This window comes from Colias croceus, chromosome 26 (assembly GCF_905220415.1).
Source record: "Colias croceus chromosome 26, ilColCroc2.1".
In the NCBI taxonomy this organism is placed as follows: domain Eukaryota; kingdom Metazoa; phylum Arthropoda; class Insecta; order Lepidoptera; family Pieridae; genus Colias; species Colias croceus.
Genome location: NC_059562.1, coordinates 1,382,559 through 1,404,207, shown reverse-complemented (window position 1 = coordinate 1,404,207; position 21,649 = coordinate 1,382,559). Strand labels below are relative to the sequence as shown.

General features: G+C 40.3%; 1 protein-coding gene across 1 annotated transcript in view; it reads right to left on the bottom strand.

The window, feature by feature from the left end:
* LOC123703409 (epidermal growth factor receptor kinase substrate 8-like) overlaps nucleotides 1-21,649 on the bottom strand; it is a 54,551-nt gene that overhangs the window by 7,038 nt on the left and 25,864 nt on the right. Inside the window, exons 7-12 of the mRNA XM_045651367.1 lie at nucleotides 16,728-17,290; nucleotides 16,422-16,514; nucleotides 15,897-16,022; nucleotides 15,525-15,616; nucleotides 15,054-15,178; nucleotides 856-999 (exon numbers count right to left, since the gene is read on the bottom strand). Coding sequence (XP_045507323.1) covers nucleotides 856-999; nucleotides 15,054-15,178; nucleotides 15,525-15,616; nucleotides 15,897-16,022; nucleotides 16,422-16,514; nucleotides 16,728-17,290 — 1,143 coding nt within the window. The remainder of the gene's footprint in view (nucleotides 1-855; nucleotides 1,000-15,053; nucleotides 15,179-15,524; nucleotides 15,617-15,896; nucleotides 16,023-16,421; nucleotides 16,515-16,727; nucleotides 17,291-21,649) is intronic.

The window sequence follows — 21,649 nt, the reverse complement described above, 5'->3', positions numbered from 1 at the left end:
TAAACCTGCGCAGTTTCACATCTAGGTGGGGCCACAAGAAAAATAGCTCAATTATTACGGTACCGCTTTCTTTACTTTTCCAACTGTTTTATTTTATTTCTTTTTTATATTTATAGTGTATAAATAATCAATTTTATTGTAAAGGATGAGATTATGAGGCGTGCACTTTTGGATTTTCCAAACTATTTTAAAATAGGGTCCATGCTTAGTCCTTTGGCAAAAATACACGACGGATTTATTGGACGGATAAAACTGTGGATAAAACTTATCCGTCCAATAAAGTATTACACGATAATATTAAAATGTCACGTAAACTGTCATACGTTTTTAAAATGGCAGTTTTATACATTATTTGACGAATTTTATCCAAGCATTGAAAAATCGGCCCTAAGAGGAATGCTAGCAAATAAGCAAATTTAAAGTAAACTACTATAAAGAACATGATAACCATAATTTAATTCAGCGTGCTAAAACTGAAAATGGTATTGGGATTATAAAACGTTATAAAACCACTACATTGAGAAGTACCTAGTGCCAAATAAACTATACACAGTAAATACGCATTGAAAACTTGTCGATATAAAAAATCTATAGATTTTTTAAAACACTTTACCAAAAAAAAAAAAAATTCAAACTTTTCTCCAACCTAAACAATATTATTTTTTTTCAATAATTCTTCGTTATTTTGAAGTGAAATTTTTTTTGGGGCGTTGAGAGTAAAATTTCAAGGTCACGTCATGGTAATACCGTCACGTCATGAGACAGGCGACAATTTTGGTATCTTTGAAGCTTGCCAAAGAAGTTTCACTTCTGACACGTGTGCACACGCTCTTTTTTAAAATTAAAGTTACAAACCTGATAGTGCGTATAGATAGGGTTCGGGTAGAGGTGCGGGGAGGAGGGCGGGGTGACGGCGGGCGCCACGATGGTGTGCGGCACGTGCGCCGTCACGCCGCGCCGGTTGCGGGCCTTCCACCACTTGCGGGAGTCGTCTAGCACCTGTCGGAGATAATTGTGTAGGTGTAACTTTACATTTTGTTAAATGAAATGAAATGAAATGAAATCATTTATTAGGTACACCACATTGACACATAAAACATAAGTAACAAAATTAAAAAAAAAGAAGAAAGAACAGAACGCAAAACAGAGAAAATAATAATAAATTTGTGTGGCGACCTAAATGGTGAGGCCCTCAGCATATGTCATGCCGACATGGTCGGCATAACGCTGGTTTTCAGTGCCCCCCACAAGACAACAGGGCAGAAGCCCAAAGTGTCCCCTAACCGTGACTATTACTAATAATACCTATACAGGAAAAATAATAAATAGATACTAAATAGAAACAAAATCCTCTACAGAATTATACATATTATGAACATATAAAAACAAAAAAATTATAATAATAATAAATAAAAATAAAATACATATAAAATAACATAATAAATAAATAAATAAATGTATATTAGCCCTATATACAACGCAACTAGGCTTGTTTAACGAATTCGTTTATCAAGTGTGCTTTATATTTATATCTGAAAGCATTTTTTGACACTGACTCACGTATCGGCGGCGGAAGATTGTTCCAGCACTTCGTTGCGTTGTATACAAAACTACCTCTAAAAGCAGTTGTATGGAACTTTGGCATAACTAGCATGTACGTGGACCCTCTTGTGAAGTGCGAACCTTTTCTGTCTCTCATCCATCTCAGCTTACAGTAAAGGTATTTAGGCATCTGGGATGTTACCACTTCAAAAAGCATGACAGCGAAGTGAAGGCGTCTGCGTCGTTCCATGTTGAGCGTTTTTGCCTTGATCAGATACGACGTAACGTGATCTCTCGAAGGTATGTCCCAACAGAAACGAGCGCAGGCGTTCTGAACGCGCTGTATTGCAGTCTTAGTTTTTTCAAGCAATCTTGTACCGTACATGGTGTCCGCGAAATTGAATTTCGAGAGTATAAGTGCCTCGCACAGCCTTGAACGTAAGGGTGCGGTAATGTAGGATTTTATACGATACAACAGCTTTAATCTATAGAAACAGTTTGAAATGGTGGTATGAATGTGTTTCTCGAACCTCAAATTTTCATCGAACACGATCCCAAGATTGTTAGAGATTCATTTTTTAAAATACAGTTTATATTATAAGTAGATTGGTGGAAAACTGTAAACTTGTTATGACACGTGATTCAAATGTCTCGTGTGTCGAATGTCACGTGTGTCGAATGTCACGTGTGTCGAATGTCACGTGTGTCGAATGTCACGTGTGTCGAATGTCACGTGTGTCGAATGTCACGTGTGTCGAATGTCACGTGATTGAAATGACACGTATGACGAATGTCACGTGATTCGAATGTCACGTATGTCGAATGTCACGTGTGTCGAATGTCACGTGTGTTGAATGTCACGTGTCTCGAATATCACGTGATTCGAATGTTTCGTGTGTCGAATATCACGTGATTCGAATGTCACGTGTGTCGAATGTCACGTGATTCAAATTTCACGTGTGTCGAATGACACGCGTCTCGAACGTCACGTGATTGAAATGTCACGTATGTCGAATGTCACGTGTGTCGAATGTCACGTGATTCGAATGTCACGTATGTCAAATGTCACGTGTGTCGAATGTCACGTGTGTCGAATGTCACGTGTGTTGAACGTCACGTGTGCCGAATAACACGTGATTCGAATATCACGTGTGTCAAATATCACGTGATTCGAATGTCACGTGTATCGAATGTCTCGTGTGTCGAATTTCACGTGTGTCGAATGTCACGTGTGTCGAATGTCATGTGTGTCGAATGTCACATGTGTTGAATGACACGTGCTGTGTCACATGTGTCGAATCTCACGTGTGTCGAATGTCACGTGATTGAAATGACACGTATGACGAATGTTACTTGTGTCGAATGTCACGTGAATCGAATGACACGTATGTCGAATGTCACGTGTGTCAAATGTCACGTGTGTTGAATGTCACGTGTGTCGAATATCACGTGATTCGAATGTCACGTGTGTCGAATATCACGTGATTCGAATGTCACGTGTGTTTCGTGTCACGTGATTCGAATGTCACGTGATTGAAATGTCACGTATGTCAAATGTCACGTGTGTCGAATGTCACGTGTGTCGAATATCACGTGATTCGAATGTCACGTGTGTCGAATGTCACGAGATTCAAATGTCACGTGTGTCGAATGACACGCGTCTCGAATGTCACGTGATTGAAATGTCACGTATGTCGAATGTCACGTGTGTCGACTGTAACGTGTGTCGAATGTCACGTATGTCGAATGTCACGTGTGTCAAATGTCATGTGATTCGAATGTCACGTGTGTCGACTGTAACGTGTGTCGAATGTCACGTGTGTCGAATGTCACGTGGGTCGAATGTCACGTGGGTCGAATGTCACGTGATTTGAATGTCACGTATGTTGAATGTCACGTGTGTCGAATATCACGTGATTCGAATGTCACGTGTGTCGAATATCACGTGATTCGAATGTCACGTGTGTCGAATATCACGTGATTCGAATGTCACGTGTGTCGAATGTCACGTGATTCAAATGTCACGTGTGTCGAATATCACGTGATTCGAATGTCACGTGTGTCGAATGTCACGTGATTCGAATGTCACGTGTGTCGAATGTCACGTGATTGAAATGTCACGTATGTCAAATGTCACGTGTGTCGAATGTCACGTGATTCAAATGTCACGTGTGTCGAATGACACGCGTCTCGAATGTCACGTGAATGAAATGTCACGTATGTCGAATGTCACGTGTGTCAACTGTAACGTGTGTCGATTGTCACGTGATTCGAATGTCACGTATGTCGAATGTCACGTGATTGAAATGTCACGAATAACGAATGTCACGTGTGTCGACGGTAACGTGTGTCGAATGTCACGTGATTCGAATGTCACGTATGTCGAATGTCACGTGTGTCGAATCTCATGTGTGTCGAATGTCACGTGTGTCGAATGTCATGTGATTCGAATGTCACGTATGTCGAATGACACGCGTGTCGTATGTCACGTGTGTTGAATGACACGCGTGTCGTATGTCACGTGTGTTGAATGACACGTGCTGTGTCACATATGTCGAATCTCACGTGTGTCGAATGTCACGTGATTGAAATGACACGTATGACGAATGTCACGTGATTCGAATGTCACGTATGTCGAATGTCACGTGTGTCGAAAGTCACGTGTGTTGAATGTCACGTGTCTCGAATATCACGTGATTCAAATGTCACATGTGTCGAATGTCACGTTTTGAGTCACGTGTGTCGAATGTCACGTGTGTCGAATGTCACGTGATTCAAATTTCACGTGTGTCGAATGACACGCGTCTCGAATGTCACGTGATTCGAATGTCACGTATGTCGAATGTCACGTGTGTCGAATCTCATGTGTGTCGAATGTCACGTGTGTCGAATGTCATGTGATTCGAATGTCACGTATGTCGAATGACACGCGTGTCGTATGTCACGTGTGTTGAATGACACGTGCTGTGTCACATGTGTCGAATCTCACGTGTGTCGAATGTCACGTGATTGAAATGACACGTATGACGAATGTCACGTGATTCGAATGTCACGTATGTCGAATGTCACGTGTGTCGAAAGTCACGTGTGTTGAATGTCACGTGTCTCGAATATCACGTGATTCAAATGTCACATGTGTCGAATGTCACGTGTTGAGTCACGTGTGTCGAATGTCACGTTATTCTAATGCCGGCCAACGAGCGCCACTCCATAGAATGTGTAATTTGCAAAATCTCTACTTAATGACACTGATATGTTTTCATGCTCTCAAATTAGTTTTAAGAATAATTTAAAGAAGTTGTTTAATTAATTAATAGCAGGAGTTGTTAAGATAACTGTTTGCTGTAGTCTATTCTGATTTGTTTTGTTATTTTATGTATTTATATGTACACAGTGAGACGTTGAGGGTGCAATTTAGATTTAATAACCGAATGTTACAATAATGCTACATTATTATGTTTGTAATTGTACCTGTGTGTTCTCCAAATAAGAAATTAAATTAAATAAATTCTTAAGTCACGTGTGTCGAATGTCACGTGATTCGAATGTCACGTGTGTCGAATGTCACGTGATTCAAATTTCACGTGTGTCGAATGACACGCGTCTCGAATGTCAGGTGATTGAAATGTCACGTATGTCAAATGTCACGTGTGTCAAATGTCACGTGTGTCGAATGTCACGTGTGTCGACTGTAACGTGTGTCGAATGTCACGTGATTCGAATGTCACGTGTGTCGAATGTAACGTGTGTCGAATCACGAATGTCACGTGATTCGAATGTCACGTATGTCGAATGTCACGTGTGTCAAATGTCATGTGATTCGAATGTCACGTGTGTCGACTGTAACGTGTGTCGAATGTCACGTGATTCGAATGTCACGTATGTCGAATGTCACGTGTGTCGACTGTAACGTGTGTCGAATGTCACGTGATTCGAATGTCACGTATGTCGAATGTCACGTGATTCGAATGTCACGTGTGTCGAATGTCACGTGTGTCGAATGTCACGTGTGTCGAATATCACGTGATTCGAATGTCACGTGTGTCGAATATCACGTGATTCGAATGTCACGTGTGTCGAATGTCACGTGATTCAAATTTCACGTGTGTCGAATGTCACGTGATTGAAATGTCACGTATGTCAAATGTCACGTGTGTCGAATGTCACGTGATTCAAATGTCACGTGTGTCGAATGATACGCGTCTCGAATGTCACGTGAATGAAATGTCACGTATGTCGAATGTCACGTGTGTCGACTGTAACGTGTGTCGATTGTCACGTGATTCGAATGTCACGTATGTCGAATGGAACGTGTGTCAAATGTCATGTGATTCGAATGTCACGTGTGTCGACTGTAACGTGTGTTGAATGTCACGTGATTCGAATGTCACGTATGTCGAATGTCACGTGTGTCGACTGTCACGTGTGTCGAATGTCACGTGATTCGAATGTCACGTATGTCGAATGTCACGTGATTCGAATGTCACGTGTGTCGAATGTCACGTGATTTAAATGACACGTATGACGAATGTCACTTGTGTCGAATGTCACGTGTGCGGTGTGTCGAATGTCACGTGATTCAAATGTCACGTGTGTCGAATGACACGCGTCTCGAATGTCACGTGATTGAAATGTCACGTATAACGAATGTCACGTGTGTCGACGGTAACGTGTGTCGAATGTCACGTGATTCGATGTCACGTATGTCGAATGTCACGTGTGTCGAATCTCATGTGTGTCGAATGTCACGTGTGTCGAATGTCATGTGATTCGAATGTCACGTGATTCGAATGTCACTTATGTCGAATGACACGCGTGTCGTATGTCACGTGTGTTGAATGACACGTGCTGTGTCACATGTGTCGAATCTCACGTGTGTCGAATGTCACGTGATTGAAATGACACGTATGACGAATGTCACGTGATTCGAATGTCACGTATGTCGAATGTCACGTGTGTCGAAAGTCACGTGTGTTGAATGTCACGTGTCTCGAATATCACGTGATTCAAATGTCACATGTGTCGAATGTCACGTGTTGAGTCACGTGTGTCGAATGTCACGTTATTCTAATGCCGGTCAACGAGCGCCACTCCATAGAATGTGTAATTTGCATAATTCTCTACTTAATGACACTGATATGTTTTCATGCTCTCAAATTAGTTTTAAGAATAATTTAAAGAAGTTGTTTAATTAATTAATAGCAGGAGTTGTTAAGATAACTGTTTGCTGTAGTCTATTCTGATTTGTTTTGTTATTTTATGTATTTATATGTACACAGTGAGACGTTGAGGGTGCAATTTAGATTTAATAACCGAATGTTACAATAATGCTACATTATTATGTTTGTAATTGTACCTGTGTGTTCTCCAAATAAAAAATTAAATTAAATAAATTCTAAAGTCACGTGTGTCGAATGTCACGTGATTCGAATGTCACGTGTGTCGAATGTCACGTGATTCAAATTTCACGTGTGTCGAATGACACGCGTCTCGAATGTCACGTGATTGAAATGTCACGTATGTCAAATGTCACGTGTGTCAAATGTCACGTGTGTCGATTGTCACGTGTGTCGAATATCACGTGATTCGAATGTCACGTGTGTCGAATGTCACGTGATTCAAATGTCACGTGTGTCGAACGACACGCGTCTCGAATGTCACGTGATTGAAATGTCACGTATGTCGAATGTCACGTGTGTCGAATGTGACGTGTGTCGAATGTCACGTGATTCGAATGTCACGTATGTCGAATGTCACGTGTGTCAAATGTCATGTGATTCGAATGTCACGTGTGTCGACTGTAACGTGTGTCGAATGTCACGTGATTCGAATGTCACGTATGTCGAATGTCACGTGTGTCGACTGTAACGTGTGTCGAATGTCACGTGATTCGAATGTCACGTATGTCGAATGTCACGTGATTCGAATGTCACGTGTGTCGAATGTCACGTGTGTCGAATGTCACGTGTGTCGAATATCACGTGATTCGAATGTCACGTGTGTCGAATATCACGTGATTCGAATGTCACGTGTGTCGAATGTCACGTGATTCAAATGTCACGTGTGTCGAATGTCACGTGATTCAAATGTCACGTGATTCAAATGTCACGTGTGTCGAATGTCACGTGATTCAAATGTCACGTGATTTGAATGTCACGTGATTTGAATGTCACGTATGTTGAATGTCACGTGTGTCGAATATCACGTGATTCTAATGTCACGTGTGTCGAATGACACGCGTCTCGAATGTCACGTGATTGAAATGTCACGTAGGTCGAATGTTACGTGATTTGAATGTCACGTATGTTGAATGTCACGTGTGTCAAATGTCATGTGATTCGAATGTCACGTGTGTCGACTGTAACGTGTGTCGAATGTCACGTGTGTCGAATGTCACGTGTGTCGAATATCACGTGATTCGAATGTCACGTGTGTCGAATATCACTTGATTCGAATGTCACGTGTGTCGGATGTCACGTGATTCAAATGTCACGTGTGTCGAATGTCACGTGTTTCGAATGTCACGTGGGTCGAATGTCACGTGATTTGAATGTCACGTATGTTGAATGTCACGTGTGTCGAATATCACGTGATTCGAATGTCACGTGTGTCGAATATCACGTGATTCGAATGTCACGTGTGTCGAATGTCACGTGATTCAAATGTCACGTGTGTCGAATATCACGTGATTCGAATGTCACGTGTGTCGAATGTCACGTGATTCAAATTTCACGTGTGTCGACTGTAACGTGTGTCGAATGTCACGTGATTCGAATGTCACGTATGTCGAATGTCACGTGTGTCGACTGTAACGTGTGTCGAATGTCACGTGTGTCGAATGTCACGTGATTCGAATGTCACGTATGTCGAATGTCACGTGTGTCGACTGTAACGTGTGTCGAATGACACGTGTGTCGAATATCACGTGATTCGAATGTCACGTGTGTCGAATATCACGTGATTCGAATGTCACGTGTGTCGAATGTCACGTGATTCAAATTTCACGTGTGTCGAATGTCACGTGATTGAAATGTCACGTATGTCAAATGTCACGTGTGTCGAATGTCACGTGATTCAAATGTCACGTGTGTCGAATGACACGCGTCTCGAATGTCACGTGAATGAAATGTCACGTATGTCGAATGTCACGTGTGTCAACTGTAACGTGTGTCGATTGTCACGTGATTCGAATGTCACGTATGTCGAATGGAACGTGTGTCAAATGTCATGTGATTCGAATGTCACGTGTGTCGACTGTCACGTGATTCGAATGTCACGTGATTTGAATGTCACGTGATTTGAATGTCACGTATTTTGAATGTCACGTGTGTAGAATGTCACGTGATTTGAATGTCACGTATGTTGAATGTCACGTGTGTCGAATGTCACGTGATTCGAATGTCACGTGTGTCGAATGTCACGTGATTCAAATTTCACGTGTGTCGAATGACACACGTCTCGAATGTCACGTGATTGAAATGTCACGTATGTCAAATGTCACGTGTGTCAAATGTCACGTGTGTCGATTGTCACGTGTGTCGAATATCACGTGATTCGAATGTCACGTGTGTCGAATGTCACGTGATTCAAATGTCACGTGTGTCGAACGACACGCGTCTCGAATGTCACGTGATTGAAATGTCACGTATGTCGAATGTCACGTGTGTCGAATGTAACGTGTGTCGAATGTCACGTGATTCGAATGTCACGTATGTCGAATGTCACGTGTGTCAAATGTCATGTGATTCGAATGTCACGTGTGTCGACTGTAACGTGTGTCGAATGTCACGTGATTCGAATGTCACGTATGTCGAATGTCACGTGTGTCGACTGTAACGTGTGTCGAATGTCACGTGATTCGAATGTCACGTATGTCGAATGTCACGTGATTCGAATGTCACGTGTGTCGAATGTCACGTGTGTCGAATGTCACGTGTGTCGAATATCACGTGATTCGAATGTCACGTGTGTCGAATATCACGTGATTCGAATGTCACGTGTGTCGAATGTCACGTGATTCAAATGTCACGTGTGTCGAATGTCACGTGATTCAAATATCACGTGATTTGAATGTCACGTGATTTGAATGTCACGTATGTTGAATGTCACGTGTTTCGAATATCACGTGATTCTAATGTCACGTGTGTCGAATGACACGCGTCTCGAATGTCACGTGATTGAAATGTCACGTAGGTCGAATGTCACGTGATTTGAATGTCACGTATGTTGAATGTCACGTGTGTCAAATGTCATGTGATTCGAATGTCACGTGTGTCGACTGTAACGTGTGTCGAATGTCACGTGTGTCGAATGTCACGTGTGTCGAATATCACGTGATTCGAATGTCACGTGTGTCGGATGTCACGTGATTCAAATGTCACGTGTGTCGAATGTCACGTGTTTCGAATGTCACGTGGGTCGAATGTCACGTGATTTGAATGTCACGTATGTTGAATGTCACGTGTGTCGAATATCACGTGATTCGAATGTCACGTGTGTCGAATATCACGTGATTCGAATGTCACGTGTGTCGAATGTCACGTGATTCAAATGTCACGTGTGTCGAATATCACGTGATTCGAATGTCACGTGTGTCGAATGTCACGTGATTCAAATTTCACGTGTGTCGACTGTAACGTGTGTCGAATGTCACGTGATTCGAATGTCACGTATGTCGAATGTCACGTGTGTCGACTGTAACGTGTGTCGAATGTCACGTGTGTCGAATGTCACGTGATTCGAATGTCACGTATGTCGAATGTCACGTGTGTCGACTGTAACGTGTGTCGAATGACACGTGTGTCGAATATCACGTGATTCGAATGTCACGTGTGTCGAATATCACGTGATTCGAATGTCACGTGTGTCGAATGTCACGTGATTCAAATTTCACGTGTGTCGAATGTCACGTGATTGAAATGTCACGTATGTCAAATGTCACGTGTGTCGAATGTCACGTGATTCAAATGTCACGTGTGTCGAATGACACGCGTCTCGAATGTCACGTGAATGAAATGTCACGTATGTCGAATGTCACGTGTGTCAACTGTAACGTGTGTCGATTGTCACGTGATTCGAATGTCACGTATGTCGAATGGAACGTGTGTCAAATGTCATGTGATTCGAATGTCACGTGTGTCGACTGTCACGTGATTCGAATGTCACGTGATTTGAATGTCACGTGATTTGAATGTCACGTATGTTGTATGTCACGTGTGTAGAATGTCACATGATTTGAATGTCACGTATGTTGAATGTCACGTGTGTCGAATATCACGTGATTCGAATGTCACGTGTGTCGAATATCACGTGATTCGAATGTCACGCGTCTCGAATGTCACGTGATTGAAGTGTCACGTATGTCGAATGTCACGTGTGTCAACTGTAACGTGTGTCGAATGTCACGTATGTCGAATGTCACGTGTGTCGAATATCACGTGATTCAAATGTCACGTGTGTGTAATGTCAAGTGATTCGAATGTCACGTGATTGAAATGTCACGTATGTCAAATGTCACGTGTGTCAAATGTCACGTGTGTCGAATGTCACGTGTGTCGAATATCACGTGATTCGAATGTCACGTGTGTCGAATGTCACGTGATTCAAATGTCACGTGTGTCGAATGACACGCGTCTCGAATGTCACGTGATTGAAATGTCACGTATGTCGAATGTCACGTGTGTCGAATGTAACGTGTGTCGAATGTCACGTGATTCGAATGTCACGTATGTCGAATGTCACGTGTGTCAAATGTCATGTGATTCGAATGTCACGTGTGTCGACTGTAACGTGTGTCGAATGTCACGTGATTCGAATGTCACGTATGTCGAATGTCACGTGTGTCGACTGTAACGTGTGTCGAATGTCACGTGATTCGAGTGTCACGTATGTCGAATGTCACGTGATTCGAATGTCACGTGTGTCGAATGTCACGTGTGTCGAATGTCACGTGTGTCGAATATCACGTGATTCGAATGTCACGTGTGTCGAATATCACGTGATTCGAATGTCACGTGTGTCGAATGTCACGTGATTCAAATGTCACGTGTGTCGAATGTCACGTGATTCAAATGTCACGTGATTTGAATGTCACGTGATTTGAATGTCACGTATGTTGAATGTCACGTGTGTCGAATATCACGTGATTCGAATGTCACGTGTGTCGAATGACACGCGTCTCGAATGTCACGTGATTGAAATGTCACGTAGGTCGAATGTCACGTGATTTGAATGTCACGTATGTTGAATGTCACGTGTGTCAAATGTCATGTGATTCGAATGTCACGTGTGTCGACTGTAACGTGTGTCGAATGTCACGTGTGTCGAATGTCACGTGTGTCGAATATCACGTGATTCGAATGTCACATGTGTCGAATATCACGTGATTCGAATGTCACGTGTGTCGAATATCACTTGATTCGAATGTCACGTGTGTCGAATGTCACGTGTGTTGAACGTCACGTGTGCCGAATAACACGTGATTCGAATATCACGTGTGTCAAATATCACGTGATTCGAATGTCACGTGTGTCGAATGTCACGTGATTGAAATGACACGTATGACGAATGTCACTTGTGTCGAATGTCACGTGAATCGAATGACACGTATGTCGAATGTCACGTGTGTCAAATGTCACGTGTGTCAACTGTAACGTGTGTCGAATGTCACGTGTGTCGAATGTCACGTGTGTCGAATGACACGTGTAGAAGTCGTGATTTTCGAATGTCACGTGATGCGAATGTCACGTGTGTCGAAAGTTACGTGATTCGAATGCCACATGTGTCGAATGTCACGTGTCTAGAATGTCACGTGATTCGAATGTCACGTGATTCGAATGTCACGTGTGTCGAAAGTCACGTGATTCGAATGCCACGTGTGTCGAATATCACGTGTGTCGAATATCACGTGATTCGAATGTCACGTGTGTTGAATGTCACGTGTGTTGAATGTCACGTGTGTCGAATGTCACGTGTTGTGTCAAATGTGTCGAATGTCACGTGTGTCGAATGTCATGTGTGTCGAATATCACGTGATTCGAATGTCACGTGATTCAAATGTCACGTGTGTCGAGTGTCACGTGATTCAAATGTCACGTGTGTCGAATGACACGCGTCTCGAATGTCACGTGATTGAAATGTCACGTATGTCGAATGTCACGTGTGTCGACTGTAACGTGTGTCGAATGTCATGTATGTCGAATGTCACGTGTGTCGAATGTCACGTGTGTCGAATGTCACGTGTGTCGAATGTCACGAGTGTCTAATTACACATGACATGTCGAATTTCACGTGTGTATCACGTGATTCGAATGTCACGTGTGTCGAATGTCACGTGATTTGAATGTCACGTATGTTGAATGTCACGTGTGTCGAATGTCACGTGTGTCGAATGTCACGTGATTCGATTGTCACGTGATTTGAAGGTCACGTGTGTCGAATGACTCATGACGTGTCGAATGGTTCGTGATCCAAATGTCACGTGTGTCAAATGTCACGTGATTCGAATGTCACGTGATTTGAATGTCACGTGATTTGAATGTCACGTATGTTGAATGTCACGTGTGTCGAATGTCACGTGTGTCGAATGTCACGTGTGTCGAATGTCACGTGATTCGATTGTCACGTGATTTGAAGGTCACGTGTGTCGAATGACTCATGACGTGTCGAATGGTTCGTGATCCAAATGTCACGTGTGTCAAATGTCACGTGATTAGTATGTCACGTGTGTCTTATGTCACGTGTTTCGAATGTCACGTGATTTGAATGACACATGACGTGTAGAATGTCACGTGTGTATCACGTGATTTTCGAATGTCACGTGATTCGAATGTTACGTGTGTCGAAAGTCACGTGATTCGAATGTCACATGTGTCGAATGTCACGTAATTCGAATGTCACGTGATTCGAATGTCACGTGTGTCGAAAGTCACGTGATTCTAATGTCATGTGTGTCGAATGTCACGAGTGTCGAATGACACATGACATGTCGAATGTCACGTGTGTCGAATGTCACGTGATTTGAATGTCACGTTTGTCGAATGTCACGTGTGTCGAATGTCACGTGATTCGAATGTCACGTGATTTGAATGTCACGTGTGTCGAATGACTCATGACGTGTCGAATGTCACGTGATTAAAATGTCACGTGTGTCTAGTGTCAAGTGATTCGAATGTCACGTGATTTGAATGACACGTGTAGAATGTCACGTGATTTTCGAATGTCACGTGATGCGAATGTCACGTGTGTCGAAAGTCACGTGATTTGAATGCCACATGTGTCGAATGTCACGTGTCTAGAATGTCACGTGATTCGAATGTCACGTGATTCGAATGTCACGTGTGTCGAAAGTCACGTGATTCGAATGCCACGTGTGTCGAATATCACGTGTGTCGAATATCACGTGATTCGAATGTCACGTGTGTTGAATGTCACGTGTGTCGAATGTCACGTGTTGTGTCAAATGTGTCGAATGTCACGTGTTGAGTCACGTGTGTCGAATGACACATGACATGTAGAATGTCACGTGTTGTGTCACGTGTACCGCATGTCACGTGGTTCGAATATCACGTGTATCGAATGTCACGTGGTTCGAATATCAAATTGTTGTGTCAAATGTGTGGAATGTCACGTGTTGAGTCACGTGTGTCGAGTGTCACGTGTGTCCCGTGTCACGTGATTCGTATGTCACGTGTGTCGAATGACATATGACGTGTTGAATGTCACGTGTGTAAAACGTGATTCGAATGTCACGTGTGTCAAATGACACATGACTTGTAGAATGTCACGTGTTGTGTTACGTGTACCAAATGTCACGTGGTTCGAATATCACGTGTATCGAATGTCACGTGGTTCGAATATCACGTGTCGAATGTCACGTGTTGTTTCAAATGTGTAGAATGTCACGTGTTGAGTCACCTGTGTCAAGTGTCACGTGTGTCAAGTGTCACGTGTGTCGAGTGTCACGTGTGTCGAATGTCACGTGACGTGTTGAATGTCACGTGTGTATCACGTGATTCGAATGTCACGTCACGTCTGTCAAATGTCACGAGTCGAATGTCACGTGTTGCGTCAAAATGTGTCGAATGTCACGTGTTGAGTCACGTGTGTCGAGTGTCACGTTTGTCGAATGTCTCGTGATTAGAATGTCACGTGGTTCGAATATCACGTGTCGAATGTCACGTGTTGTGTCTAATGTGTCGAATGTCACGTGTTGAGTCACGTGTGTCGAATGTCACGTGTTGTGTCAAATGTGTCGAATGTCACGTCAACAAGATGATAAAGTATAAACATAACATAAAATCCGCAAATAATATGCATTTCAATAGGTACCTTATTCTGCTACAACTCTGTTTACAAAAAAATATGTCTAAACTAAATAATAGGTAGCATGGTCTTTTGCCTAAACTTTCTTCTTTAAATACCTAAAATTAAATAGATCAAGGTCTGTCACAGATTATTTCTACTTTACGTTGTATAAGCAATGTAAAAAGACTATTACGATAAATGCTTACTTCAAGATATTCCCCACGGACTACAGTCAGCTCCTTATCATTGTTCGCAGTTCTGGGGTAGGTTACACGTACCACCCTCCCCCCTCTGGCCGCTACCCCTTGCGCCCACGCTTCTCCTAGATCATCTGTAACATAAAATGAGCTTTATTTCAAGTGCAGTAAGGTTCATATTCAAATACAATTCTATTTTATTGTTATTAAAACGTATATCTATCCAAAAATAGGTGTCAGGAACTTCGGAAGATAGCCAATTCTTTTGATGATCTAGGACCTAGGTAATAAATCTATACTAATGATAAAAAGCTTAAGAGTTTGTTTGTTTGGCAGTGATTTAAATATTATTTTTTTTGATTGTCCATTTATCAAGAAAGCGGAGCAGCAATGAAAATATATATTTTTTTAATCAAACGAAGTTGTGTGCATGAGTTAGAATAGATAAATTAAAATTAATTAGGATTTCAATGTGCGTACCATCTTCACGTTCATTGGGGCGATATGGAGGTTCCCGTTCCGGCGAGGAAGCAGCTGATCCAGAATCTTCTCTTGTCAGTGTTCGCGTATTTCTAGAAATAACATAAAAGGTATTAAAAATCGGACATAAATTACAATTCCTCGCCTAATTTATAGGCCTGTCTTTGACAGGAATTGCCATTTTTCTGTGGATAAGAGTTGATGTTGATGATGGCGAACGGTAATAATAACAAACGAAGGAAAACTTACATCAGTTTCATTTTTTATTAAGGTAGCTTGAATTTTTTTTTTTAAATAGTACAACTGCAATGAAATAAGTATTGTCGTAATAATAGCAAAAAAACACAAAAAGCAACAAAGAAGCACTCGTACCTTGGATACGGTGCGTACTCCCTCTCCCCGTACAGATCTGGTTCATCCCTTTCATAAACATAACCATCCGCTGCACTACCCGCAGCTTCCTCCACCACCCTTCCTTCGCTGCGACGAGGTGATGGCCTTAAGGTAAACATTGAACACATTGGACATACATACGCAAAGACAAACACAATTGGATGATTGGACAAACATTGACAAAAAGTATATTTGGATAACAAAAAATGGCATGATATTCTGCATAGAAAGGACATACACTTATATATGACGACTATATTATTTTATATACATAATGATACAGCACATTTGGACAAAAATATATTAGGTTATAACATACTTTGAATCATCAAACGACACATACACTTAATATACAATACATATGGAAACAAAACTTTTTTGATGACATGAGTTATAATTATTGTTCGATTGTAGTTTTATAAAGTGGTGAATTATAAGGCATTTCTGATTGAAAATTCTTCCCTAAAACCCATTTAAAAATGTAGAACTGTATATAATCCTCACCTTCTCAAAGGCTGATCGTCTACTTGATAGTCCGGCGTCCAGCCATCCATGAACACGGGCTGATATGGAGGTATTGCTGTTTTCCATTGTTCTCTGAAAATTTATGGTTTTTCTTACATTATCGGATGATTGCACTCGATCAAGGTCCTTAAGCTTGAATATTTTTGTTAAATGGGAAATTCGAATGAAGTATTATATTGTATCGAGTAAAGTAACTAAGTCATTTTCAATATCCGAAAATTCATGACATGATGGATGATTGGATAGAAACAGTTATATGTTTATTATTTAGTGAACAGTACCTACCTTGGTATCAGCCAAGCATCTCCAAGCGAATGCCACAACTCTGTTTCCTTACTGGTCACACAATTGGCCAACAGATTGAGCGCGTCTCTCGTCAGCAATGGCTGCACTACACGAGACGGCAGACGACCATCAGCCACATCCTGAGCTGCGTCTACTATCAAAGCGAGCGGCGTGAATAGAAAATGGACCAACTCTGGGGCATTTGGATCGTGTATATGTGTGCGCAATCTTGCTAGCAGATTGAAGGACAACTTGAACTTTTGTAACACATCAACGAAGTCCCTTTCTGGTGGGGGACGGGTGCGTAACGCGAGCATTCCTTCCCCTGTCCCCGCGCTCCTCTTCCCTCCCCTGGAGCGTCTACGTCTTTCGAGTTCTCTAGACGCAGCGGCTGCGTGTTGCAACCGTGCGATGAACTTCTCTATGTCATCGAAGCATCGGTTTAAGATGGCGATGTCCTGTTCGTACAGACGCTCGGATCCTGTAGAGGATGCGTCATCTCTCTCCCCGCCGGATCCTCCCCGCTCCCCGCGCTCCCCGCGGCCCAGCTGTGCGGACATTTGCTGGAAGAATTTACATGATGTTAGAAATTTTGAGTTTCTAATAGAACATATTGTTAGGTAACATTTACGTGAAGTTTGATTTTAATATTCATGACAATCTTATTAAAGGTAGGTACTAGGTAGTGTCTGCATTGCTTCTGCATCGTGTTTTTTTATCGTATATCATTAAGTGTTATTTATAATTACACTAGCTTACCGCCCGCGGCTTCGCCCGCTTTCTCTAAACGATTTGATATTTAAACTATCCTATCTCTCAAGTTGGATTGAACTGTACATTGTGTGCGAATTTTATTATAATCGGTTAATAGTTCAGGATACATCGCCCATTTTTGCAAGTGACTACTATCAAGCTAATTTTCCGTTTGTAGCTTTATTTTGATGAGACGCCCAATAATTTCGTGTACGAAAGTCTCGATTGTATGGTAGCTAACAGAGATAACAAGGATAAAAATTTTTGATTTGATGGTTCTCAAATATTTATTACTAACTGAATTTTTTCTTGTTCAATCTCAAGATAATTACCTAAATTATTCGAAAAAATATTTGTCCTACAAAATCTATGGTTTGTTCAAAGAGTCCCCCTTTCCAAAGTGTATCGATAACGAGGTCATCATAAATGATTACTAACAAGCTGATTTTTTTGTTTTCACTTAGTTAATGTTTATATAATTCAACAGACATATTGTCCTACAAATTGCGTAATAAATATTTGAGAACCATCAAATCAAAAAATTTTATCCTTGTTATCTCTGTTAGCTACCACAATCGAGAGTTTCGTACACGAAATTATTCGGTGTCTCATCAAAATAAAGCTACAAACGGAAAATCAGCTTGATAGTAGTCACTTGCAAAAATGGGCGATGTATCCTGAACTATAAGTGGTTTAGGAGTCCATTGAGGACAAACATTGTGACACGAGATTTATATATATAGAAAAAACATGGAAAAATGGATGCGAATAACGCTCAGATCGCAGAACGCATCATTCAGATGATAAAATCATGACCGAAGCTTTGCTAATCAAGTTCAGCTTTTCTTTTAATACTTATATTAATTGGAATTTTATTTTAATAGAATTCTGGAAAAGAGTATGTATAAATAAACTATAATGTATTAAGTCACAAAGAAGCTACGGGCTGATATATTTATGCTAATTTAGGTCTAAAAATGGAGTAAGTAGGTAATAATCGTAAAAGGAATTCGAGATAAGATAATGCCCAATCTAACTAGCTAATATTTTGATTTATACCATCAATAGGAGGAAATAGAAAATTTTAATCATTTCGTGTCTTCGAGTGATTTGTCATCTTTATTTTTGGACGTTATGAAATTAATCTTAGCTCGTTTTTCTTAAGGGATAAGATTACATCTTTTTCTTACTCTGGGTTTCACAACAAAATAAATCTAAGTTTAACATTGCGTAAAACCTATGAGAGGAGATACAAGTTATCTATATACCTTGAATAGATATAAAAGGCATATCACAGTTTTAAACCAGTCTTAGTTTCTTACAGAAAAGTTAAGTCATTTATCTATAGGTATTTCTATTTATCTCTTTCAATAAATAGTACAGGATAGCGGCATTATTTAGATTAGCTGTGTATTTTCAAAGACATATCTTATATCTATTTACACCTACAATTATTAAATTATTAACATCTAAAATCAATCAATTTTAAATACTCTACACAGAAAATACACATTCTAACTGAAACTGAAAACATAATTGTCAACAAACATTTTAATCCTTGTTCCGAGATTGTTAACAAAACGAACCGGACAGATCCTATTTCTTATGACCTTAGCTTATGACAGTACCAACGTTCAAAGTCAATTTACTACCACTAAATGTTTATTGTTATAGCTAGCGCGCAAGAGCAACTTTTGTCTCCGCAACTATTTTGTCTCTCCCATCAACAGCTCTATGGGGAGTTGCGTCGCTACGTGCGCACACTTTCTTACTAAGCCCATAGAGATGGGAGAGACAAAACAGTTGCGGAGACAAAAGTTGCTCTTGCGCGCTAGCTCTTACTGTACTACTCCTATTAGTCCTATTACTTCTTGACTGTGCTTCTTGACATGTTGATGACTCTCTCTCTCTATCTTATTCAAAAAAAGTAAATCGCCAAGAAATATTTAAAAATATTATGTGTGATATTATGCCATATATTGTGACAATGTGACATGAGTGAGGCCTATGGTGGTTAATTATTATTTATGGTAGTAAACTTTAAAAAATATGTTCGTGAACGAACCCTGGTTGCTCCAAGGCAATAACGAAAAACAAAATAGCTTCTGTCACTAAGAAAAAAACAGCAGGTTCTAAATTGTAATTTTTAAATATCCTAGAAGCCTAGTCTGAAAGAAATTACGACGACACAATTATATTATGATCAGTTTTAGTTGAACTAGCTGTGCCACTCGGTTTCACCTATAAAAAGTATTTCTTTAGCTCATTTGTTGCTCTTGTACATAAGCTACTATTATTAAAACTACTGAGTTTTCCCGTGAAAGTGTAACACACATCCATACTCACAAACTTTCGCATATATAATATTTATAGAATAAAGATAAATCACTCACGATCATCACAGCCTCCCATTGCTGTTTAGTGAACGTCCGAGACGCAGGAGCCATGGTGGCTACTGACTGACTGAATTCTTATCACCTGATATAATATTATCTATGAATATCACTATCGGGGATTACTTGCGAAACGCTGGTTCGGTTTGTTGTTAGATCAAATCATAGGTAAAAACTATTTTTGAATAATATAAACTAGGTAGGTACTAATTGTATTTATGTAGAGGAAAGAGTTGATATTTTGTTTGTTTGTTATCATTTATCAAAAAAAAAAACTATCGATAAAAATGCTATTTTAAAATGTAATTTAGTTTCAATAAGTTTCTAATTGGCTATAATTTTTTTATCCCGGGTTAAACCAGCGAAGTTAGATTAAGCGCTTTTAGTCACAGAATCTAAACTAATATTATAAAGAGATTGTTTGTTTGTTTGAACGCGTTAATCTCAGTAACTACTGGTCCGATTTGAAAAATTCTTTCGGTGTTAGATAGCCCATTCTTCGAGGAAGGGCTATAGATCATCACGCTAAGACCAACAGGTGCGAGGCAACGCGGGTGATACCGCGGAGCGTAGCTAGTAACAACTACAAAAGACCAAAACAAGCAAAGTATACTACGGTAGTCTAATTTAGGAATTTGTTTTTTGTTGTGTGACCGCATTCTAGGGAAAATTTGTAGGGGGTTTAATTATGAGTATTATGACGCATCATTTTGTGAATCCGATGATAAAATATATCATAATTATTCAGTTTGTTAATTCAATGCTGATTAGATTAGCATTTTGTCGAGTTAATACAGATAATAATATATTAATGTTTTTATCTAGATACAATTGTTTCCAAAAAATAAAGCCCAGTCTGATTTTTAACCGAATTAGTCTAAATTATTAAAGATTTATTTTAAGACTCGATCCAGGCAACATGCAAACAATATTTTGAAGCCTCTACTGAACTTTCACTTTTGGTGGCATTCTGACAATTTTTTTGTTTTCACGAGAGAATTCGTATGTCTAGTTAGCTATATTTATAATGGCCGACGCAATAAGAGTTATTTCGTTATCAGCAGCGATAAGCCGCATAAACCTTGCTCTGAGATAAACGATGTATTGAAAGCAAATATTTTGTGTGTAATATTTTGTTATTAAGCTTTTGTTACACCTGTATGTTTGTCTGTATTTGAATCCGGACTCGATTTTGTCCTATTTGCATCAAGAATCGGTGACAGTCGTACACGGTTTCACCCGAGGACGAAGCCGCGGCCCGCGAAATCAAGTACGTATTTTTGTATGTTATTTTGACGTGACCTTTATTTCTGTTTTTCGTCCAAATCCGTCACGTAGTTTTAACGTGAAAGAGTAACAAACATTTATCCATACATCCATCCATACTCACAAATTTTCGCATTTATGATATTTGCAGGATCTTTGATAAGATAACCTACTTGTTATTTATTTTGATGCACGAATGAAGTCATCTTTAACACCTGTTATTAAGTGACTCACATTTCTTGTGAAATGAACTACAGATATAATTAAACCCATAAAAATTAATACGTTTGTTTAAAAAAAAGGCAAATCACAAGATGTGAAGTAAGTAAACTAATTGCATCTTATCATAAAATATTTGTTTCATTTATCGGGTAATGGTGCATTTACATATTCGTGTTCGCTATTCGCCCATCGCTCGACGAAACTTTCATAAATAAGTGTTGACGCCAATACACATTCGTCTTGCCTTCAATTACGTCCAAAGTAGTTTTACACGATTACACGAATCTC